Source organism: Chrysochloris asiatica, unplaced genomic scaffold (assembly GCF_000296735.1).
Source record: "Chrysochloris asiatica unplaced genomic scaffold, ChrAsi1.0 scaffold00052, whole genome shotgun sequence".
Taxonomy (NCBI): domain Eukaryota; kingdom Metazoa; phylum Chordata; class Mammalia; order Afrosoricida; family Chrysochloridae; genus Chrysochloris; species Chrysochloris asiatica.
This window is the reverse complement of record NW_006408570.1, coordinates 7,209,475-7,218,310: the sequence shown is the minus strand read 5'-3', so window position 1 is coordinate 7,218,310 and position 8,836 is coordinate 7,209,475. Positions and strand designations below refer to the sequence as shown.

Here is an 8,836-nt window from a genome sequence, read left to right as displayed (position 1 = left end):
GAGATGGATTGGCACAGTGGCAGCAGCAATGAGCTCAGGTAGAGCAATGATTGTTAGGTTGGTGCAGGACTGGGCACTGCTTCATTCTGTCATGCAGAGGGTCGCTGTGAGTGGGTACCAACTTGATGGCATCTAACAACAACAACAACAACAAATCTCTTTGAATTGATGTTTCTTTTTAATGTTTCCAATGGCTTAGCTCACATCAAACACTTAGAACAGTGTTTATAACCCTGGCATAGTTCAGAATCACTTGAGGAAATGGGTAAAGATTTCCTCTTTATAGTCACACTCTTGGGAGTTGGCCATGTTTTCACCTGCGTGGAAAGCTCATTGTGAAGAAGGGCACCTGTGCTCCACACCTCACAGGTGGGAAGTCACTGGGTCCAATGGGAAGACAGTCTCTCCCAGTTCTCTCCCTCTCCCCATTTCAGGGCAAATAATCCTACTGGGGAAGCCAACAAGTTGGAAGATGAGTGAGACTGAACTATAACCAATATAATTCTTTTCAATATTATTCATTCTGTTATGACAACAAATAAAATATGTAGTTGTTTAATTCTCCATCACACCACTGATTCTTGGGGGGGCGGGGAGGGGACTTTTCTATACTAGTCTTTCTTTGAATTAATCTTTTGAGAGTACTCAAAAATTTAAAAAGCAATGAGGGGACCTCGCAGATCCATTATCTTTCTATTTCATTTATCTACAAACTTTTTTGAGGCCCCTTCATATCTACTGTGGAGTTCTGTATCCTCCTTGGATTATGTTGTTGTTGTTAAGTGCCATCAAGGTGGTTCTGACCCATAGCGATCCTGTATAGGGTTTCCAAGGAGATGCTGGTGAGCTTGAACTGCCAACCTTGCAGTTCAATTGGCTTTGCAGTTTGGCACATTTACCCACAGTGCCACTCCAGGACCATAGTAGGCAGTAAACACTTGTAGAGTGAATTAAATTTAATCTAAGTAGATGATTTTGACCATTTAACCACAATTCTTGGAAATTCCACGTATACACACTATACACACATCCCTTAAGATTCCTTAGGAAATACTCATTAATTAAGTGCAAGTTGGCCAGCCACGCACTTACTAACATCAGAGTCTTCTCCAACGTCACATTCTGATGGCAGTAAGGGATTCAAGGGAATATGTGTTTACGTATTCACATCCTTTGTTAGCTTCCTCTTCAATAGACTCATGATAACTTGGTCATTACCCAGCAATTGCCTAAGAGCATGAAGTGTGTGCCTTCAGGTTAGGAGGAAATGATGTGGGGTGAAAACCTTAGTGTTTCCATTTTATGGGCGACATTAGCCCAGGCAAAGAGCAGGAAGTCACCCTTTTAGACATGATACAGTAAACTTTAAGGATTTTTTCCTGCCATATGTCTCTGCAAGAATGGCTCCATTCTTTAAGCATATAAGTGATTCTTTGGAAATGTCCAAATGCTTGTCAAGATAATTTATGACCATTGTTGAGAGCTTCCTTTAAACCCCTCTGACTTGGCATTATGAAGAGGATGCTGTTTGTTAAGATCATGGGTTTTCATTGTTTTCTAGACAAGTGCAATGAAAAATAATGGAAAATTTGTGTATGTGCTTGTTAATAGATGGAAGTTTAAAAACTATAAATAATAATCTACCTACAGACAAGATAGGAACTGTATGTCTTCTAGTCTAATAATTTGTTTGTTTTATTTCTGGAGTTATTTAAGTTATTTGAATTGTTCGTGGAAAAATCATAGAATCAGGCTTGTGCCATTTTTTAAAAGTACTATAAGAAGAATTAAAATGAGTAGGTCACTCAAGGCATTTACACATAGATATTAAGTAGCTCCCAGGTGCCAGACACAGTGCAGGGCACTGAAGAAACAAAGGAAAATAAGACCCAAAGTCTGCCCTCCACACTCCCTGTCTAGGTGATGTCAGTGTTGAATGCTACTGGGAAAAGCCAAGTCCTATTGTTCTTTATCATATCTGCCACAACCACTATTTCTTCCATTCCCATTGCTGCTCCCTGAGATTAGTTTCTGGTAGTTTTATGCCTGGATGGCTGTAATCATTCCCTAATGACCTGCCTTTCCTTTTCTCTAGTCAGCTGGTTAATCCTGAACATTGCTACCATATTATAAGAAACATTGATACCTCGGATACTGCCTTGGTTCCTCTTGGTTATGAGGTCACCGATGAGTTATCACAAGTGCTTATTGACAAATGCTCTAGAAATCCAATCTGTACTCATTTTAGTAAGAGTGAGGTTTTCTTTATTTGTTTTTGCAAAATTGGGCACCCAACTCAGTAGACACGGGCAGATGTGCCCTAAGACCAGTTCACAAAGAGTTTTATACTCCTGTTTTGAGAGTAGGGGATTCACAGTCTAGCCTGGATGGCACCCCTGGCCTTAATGACTATGTTCTTATTTAAAGTTTCTAGTCCTAGAACAGATTTCTTTCTCCCCTCCCCCAATTCATTCTTCATCACATACCCCTGGGTATAAATCAACAAACTATGTCTGGTCTAGCCATCTCCTGTGCCCTTTATTCCTGAAGATGGACCATCTTGAAACTTTCTCACACATATGACTATCGAAATGAATCAATACCACACCCTACTCAAGAGCAATCAGCATTTCACGCCACCTTACATTTTTACTAAGCCCCTGTGACCTTTCCCAACCTTGCTCTGCTGCTCATTAGCCTCACATTCTGGGAAAACGAGTCTTTTATTTTTTATTTTTTTAAATCAATGCCTGAATTTGCCTTACACATTGCTTTTTAGTTATCGTCTTCCCTGCTCAATCTCCCACATGAATTAGAGGAGGTCTCCCACAAGTGAAGCCCATAATTGCATATCCCTCAGTTAATTCCTTTGAAACTCCTTGTCTATGCCAATTATTTGATTTTGACATTTGCTCTATTATATTTGCACATTGATTACAAACTCTTTGAAGAGCGGGGCATGTCTTTGTATTCCTCACATTACCTCATATAGAACCTTGTACCTACCCAGTAACCAGTAACCTGTGGCTGTCAAGTTGTTTCTGATTCAAGGCGATCCCATGTATGTCAGAGTAGAATTGCACTCCATAGGGTTTTCAGTGACTGATTTTTTTCAGAAGAGTTGTTGTTGTTGTTATGTGCCGTTGAGTTGATTCCGACTCATAGCAACCTGTATAGGGTTTCCAAGGAGTGACTGGTGAGCTTGAACCGCCAACCTTGCAGTTTTCAAAACATGGCTTTGCAGTCTGGTGCATTAACCCACAGTGCCACACCAGGACTCCAAAAGAAGAGTACCAGGTCTTTGTTTGGAGTTGTGTCTGGGTAGACTCAAATCTCAGATCTTTCAGTTAGCAGCTTCCATTGGAGCTTGATTTTTCTGGAGTTATATTTTACCTTTTATTTCTCTTTTCAATTCAGCAAAGAATATTACGTAGCTATTATACATGCCAAATGATGCCAGGAACTTATCTTTCCTTTTGTTGATCCTGAATGCAGGGGCATAGGAGGAAAAACTGGAAAGTGAGGAAGTTCGTTCTGAGAGAAGACCCCGCCTACCTGCACTACTATGACCCTGCTGGGGTGAGATTCTGTGATCAACAAATTGATTCAACTAGAAGCCGCCACTACATGTATTAGCTGGGCTACCCATCCCTCTTCCACCTTCTTCTCTCTACCTTCTACTTCTTAAGTCTTTTCTCCTCTACTCCGTTTTAAGCAACTCAGGTAGTGTAGTGGGTTATGAGTTGGGCGGCTAACCGCAAGGTCAGTAGATAAAATCTACCAGCTGCTTCGTGGGAGAAAGGTGAGACTTTCTGTTCCTGTAAAGATTTACAGCCTTAGAAACCCTATGCAGGTTCCCGGTGAGTCAGAACTGACTCCACAACATATCACCACCACTACCATCTACTCTCATTGCCATGAGCTGAGATCTTAGGTCTTTAAGACCAACATAAGCTCAGGTATGAAGGAAAACATCACTGTATAGTAATTTATTTGGTCAATGCAATACAGTTGTTTTTGTTTGTTTGCCCCATCTGATCTTCTCAGGGGCAAACTATATACTTTTAACATTTACTCTTGTTTCATATGCAAAAAAGTGTTTAGTGTTTCTTCCAGGCCAACTTGGATGAGAACACTGCTTCAACCTACAACTTGGGTTTTAATTATGTAGGAGCAGGATTTCCCCCAACAAAATAAGACAACTCTGTAAAGACAGTTCTGTGCTTTCGTCATAGTATAGGGTTCTTTGATTGTCTCCTGTGAGGATTATGTCACTAGATCAGTTGGCTGTGAGGAGCTCTGAAAATCTGTACTTCTTCTTTAATGGAATAGTGAGACATGGAGACCACACCCTGTCCACCTCCCCAGCCATTTCCGGAAGACTTGAAGCCAGATTAGCTTGAGTCTTTTCATTCTTCTTCCCCAAACCTACTAAAGTAGAGGATTCGGGATCTGGAAAGGACCATAGATTTAGAACAGGTTTCCTTTCATCTCCTTTTCTTATTTATTCATTTTGGGGGCAGTAAAGCACTGGACTTCAAGGTCAGTTTGAACTGCAAGGTCAGCAGTTCAAGCTCACCAGCCACTCCTTGGAAACCTTCTATATAGGGTTGCTATGAGGTAGAAATGACTTGACGGCACTTTAAACAATACTCTCTACCTATTAGCCCCTCCTTTACTGCTCCAGTTAAGATTTAAAGTCTCAGGAATCCGATATAGTGTCACTATGGGTTGGAATAGACTTGATGGCTGTGGATTTGAGTTGGGAATCTGTACCAGAGTGGGTCTGTGTGATTTCTACACCAACAGGGTGAAGTATTACCATACACTGTGCTATGCAAACATGAGGTACAACCCTCTCTCCTTTAGGGGGAAGATCCTTTGGGAACAATTCATTTGAGAGGCTGTGTGGTGACTTCAGTAGAGAGCAACACTGATGGTAAGGATGCATTCCTATGTGAGAGGCCTTGACTTTCTTTTGCACATAGGCCACCTGAGCCAACAGCAGTCAGTCTGGTATCAGTGTGAATAACTTTACTGTCTGAAAACCTTGGAGGTAACAAAAGCAATTGTCTACTGATTTCTGGCTCTTCAGGCCTTGGGGTGTTGGAGTGGCTTTGTAGATGCCTTGAGTAGGTCTTTGAGTAATGCTGGGAAAAACCCATCTCTTTAGAACTGGTTTAGATGGAGAGCTTGCTGTCTCCTGACTTCTGTACTTGAACTGCAGTCTTTAAAGGAGATCTCTTACATACCTAGGGAGCTCTGGTAGCGTAGTGGTTACAAATCAGACTGAGAACCTCAGGGTCAGCAGTTCGAAACTACCAGCTGTTCCGCGGGAGAAAGATGAGGCTTTCTGCTCCGGTAAAGATTTACAGCCTTGGAAACCCTGTACAGGGCTGCTGTGAGTCGAACTGAATCCACAGCACATAACAACAACAACTTACATACCTAGGCCAAAAGGAACATTGGTTCAGTGAGGCAGTTTGGTGACTGGAACGAGCACCTGGGTTAGAGCTGGGTCTATGTTAGTAACTTAGCTTCACAACGTGGAGCAAATCACCTGACTTCTCTGGGTCTTCATTCCTCTTCATATACTAGAGGACCTTGGAGTCCCTTCCAGAGCACAAGTCTATGATCTGGTGCGGGGAATAACCAGGTTTATGAAGACTGACTTTTCAAGTGCAGGTGACAAGTATCACTGGGACAATATGGTTTAGACATCCCAAACGCTGGTTCTGTCATACTACATTGGGTGTACGGTGTTCTATAGGCTGATAGGAAAACACTATAGCTGCAAAAGCCTAGAGTTTTCCTTCCCTTGACTCTGTCCATGTCCTTTCCCCCCAAAACGATTATCTTTTTGCTTTGGGAAAGGGAGCATTTGAAACGAATGTTTAAGTTTTATCAAGGTACTGGCTAGCATATTGCCTTTTATTTTTCAATAGAGACTTAGCCCCTTATAGAAAAAAATTCAGGCTATACTGATGGTCCTGGTTGGTGGATCTGTGCTTTCCCCCTACCCCACCCTAATATTTTAGGGCTAGCTCTTGGTTTAGATTAGCAGAGAAAGAAGGGGGTTACTTTATTAAACACTATAAATGTGTAAAGGTGACTAGTGTGTTTAGCTTATAAACTATGAAAAGAGATAATTTCTATTTGAGGGTTTTACTTAATTTCTTGAAAAAAAAAATATATGTCTATTGTTGTTGTTGTTGTTAAATGCCATCGAGTCCGTTTTGACTCATAACGACCCTGTATAGGGTTTCCAAGAGTGTACATCCTTTGGGGTGCAGAAAGCCTCATCGTTCTCATATAGATAGAGCAGCTGGTGGGCTCAAACCGCCAACCTTGTAGTCCACAGTCCAATGCTTATCATACAGGGCCACTGTACTCCCTGTATGTACATAAGTATACATATATAAGATCATACTAGCTATCTATATGAATAAGGAGCTCTGGTAGTATAATGGTTACGAATTGGGCTGCTAATCTCAAGGTCAGCAGTTTGAAACTACCAGAGGTTCCGTGGGAGAAAGATGAGGATTTCTGTTCCTGTAAAGATTTATAGCCTCAGAAACCCTGTACAGGGCTGCTATGGGTCGGAATCGACTTGACAGCACTTAACAACAACATCATCTATATTAATATATATATATATATAGTATACACTGTATAAAATAGATATGATCAGACCCTGTTGAGCAATGGGCTGGCAATCTGTATTGAAAACCACATAATTTTTTTCTCTATTACCTTCTTTTTCTTTTTATCAAAGTGCAATATACACACAGAAATTTGTATATGTTCTAACAGTACATCTTCATGAACGTGTACAAAGTGAACACATACTTGTATTACCAGGCCTAGAAGATCAAGACATGGAATATGTCCAATCCTGAAACATCTTCTTAGTCACTACCTCTCCTCCTGGCATTTTAACAGTACTGAGTAGTTTTGTTTGGTTTCCTCCTTTATATAAATAAAATCATACTGTATGTGTTTTTAAATCCATATACTCATTAAGCCAGGATTTTGTTAGTTGCTGAGAGAGGGTGGACCAGGGGGCCTCCGCTTCATTTTGCTACTCAACCTTATAACCAAGAGCAAGTGGAAGATGGTTAAAGGGAACAAAAGAGGTCTAATCATTTTAGTACAGATTTACAATGTGGGCTGGAAGGGAAGAGGCCCACCACTAGTAGTAGCACCAATATAGCCTGATTTATATCATGCACTGTCTCTCTCAACAGGTAGGAAGAGTGATGAGGAGAACCTTTTTGAGATCATCACTGCGGATGAAGTGCATTACTTCTTACAAGCAGCCACCCCCAAGGAGCGCACCGATTGGATCAAAGCCATCCAGGCAGTCTCCCGAACGGGGAAGTGAGGGCACACCTGAGCTTAACTCCACAGCCAGCAGCGGTCCACTTCTGGGACAAATCATTGAGAAAGGGCCCAAGGGTGGGAAGTTGTTTTATGTAGGGGATTCTGAATGCAATTAGCCACATGCTTGATATTCACCTGCATAGCATTGTTCATAGTTGACCCTCCCCAGGTGCCCCAAGCAGATATAGCAAGCTGTGTGATCAGGGTAGACTCCTCACTCTCTCCAGGCCTCTGGAACTTCTTGGAAAATGCAGTTAGAAGAGCTCTGAGGTTCTTCCTACTTAAAAAAACCCAAAATGCCCTGTGATTCTAATACCCTTGGAGGATAACCTGCCTCCAGATATCCTGTTGGGGTCCTTCCTTGGCTAAATTTTGGCTTTCAGCCATCTCCAAATGTGTCAGATTACATTTTCAATCTTGTCATGGTATTGGCTAGTTTATTGCCTTTGGTTTTTCAGCAGAGATTAACAGCCCTTGATATAAACCTGTCTGGCTATATTGGTGCTACTAGTGATGGGGCTCTTCCCTTCCAAGCCACATTACAAATCTGAACTAAAATGATTAGACCTCTTTTGTTCTCTTTAACCATCTTCTACTTGCTCTTGGTCAGAAGATCAAGTAACAAAAGGGAGAGCCCTCTTCTCCCTTCCTCATTCTACCCAGAAACTTTATGATATCCAGCACTGAAGTAATGGTATTTAGAATTAAGCTTTTGGTCCCATATTATAATCAGAAGAGCCCTGTCTTCTGAGAAAAAGACCTCAGGCAGCCAGGAGTAGCAAGGGTCCTTTTCCATGCCCGGACACCATTGAGGGCTCCATGTACCACTTACAATGAGATTGATTTGAAGGAGATTTCTCTTTGTCCTATTTGGAAGCATTTCTTTACTGTTTATTGTCACTAAGAGAGGAGACCCCAAATCAGTGAGATTTCATTTTATTTGCATATTTAGGGAAAACATAGTCAAATGGTTTCTCTCCATGGGTGTGGTGCCTAGGCAGCTGGCTGGAGAATGTGTCCCCAAAACTCTAGAGGGTGAAGGGCTAGATTGCAGGCCAGATGACTGGATGATGGATCTATACAAAGATAGTACTGAAAGGACTGTAATCTAGGCAGATCTCATGGTGGTGGTGGCTGCCAGCCTGTGGCGTGCCTTGAACTCTCCATTGAATTATATTGTGGTCTGTGCCTGAGATTTGAAGCATAAGCCACAGTAATTCCTTCTTGGGCTCTGAGGAGTCCATGACTCCATTGTCAGCCATAGTGATCTGACCTAGATTCAAATTTCATACTTGTTTCCAATTTTTTACCTTACCCATTAACTAGTGATTCTTCTCCAAGACTGAGAAAGATGGCAGATATGCGTGTGAAGGTCTATTTTTCAATTCTCAATTTTAAGTGTTAAGACTGCAGTGAGGAAAAACTAGCAAACCATTTGTCAACAAGTCAACCC

At 41.6% G+C, this 8,836-nt stretch overlaps 1 protein-coding gene across 1 annotated transcript in view; it reads left to right on the top strand.

The window, feature by feature from the left end:
* The window catches only part of PLEK (pleckstrin), a 41,769-nt gene extending 34,385 nt beyond the window's left edge, over window positions 1-7,384 (top strand). The window contains exons 7-9 of the mRNA XM_006862940.1: window positions 3,496-3,579; window positions 4,870-4,939; window positions 7,248-7,384. Of these exons, the coding sequence (XP_006863002.1) occupies window positions 3,496-3,579; window positions 4,870-4,939; window positions 7,248-7,384 (291 nt within the window). The remainder of the gene's footprint in view (window positions 1-3,495; window positions 3,580-4,869; window positions 4,940-7,247) is intronic.
* The last annotated feature ends 1,452 nt before the right edge of the window (window positions 7,385-8,836 follow it).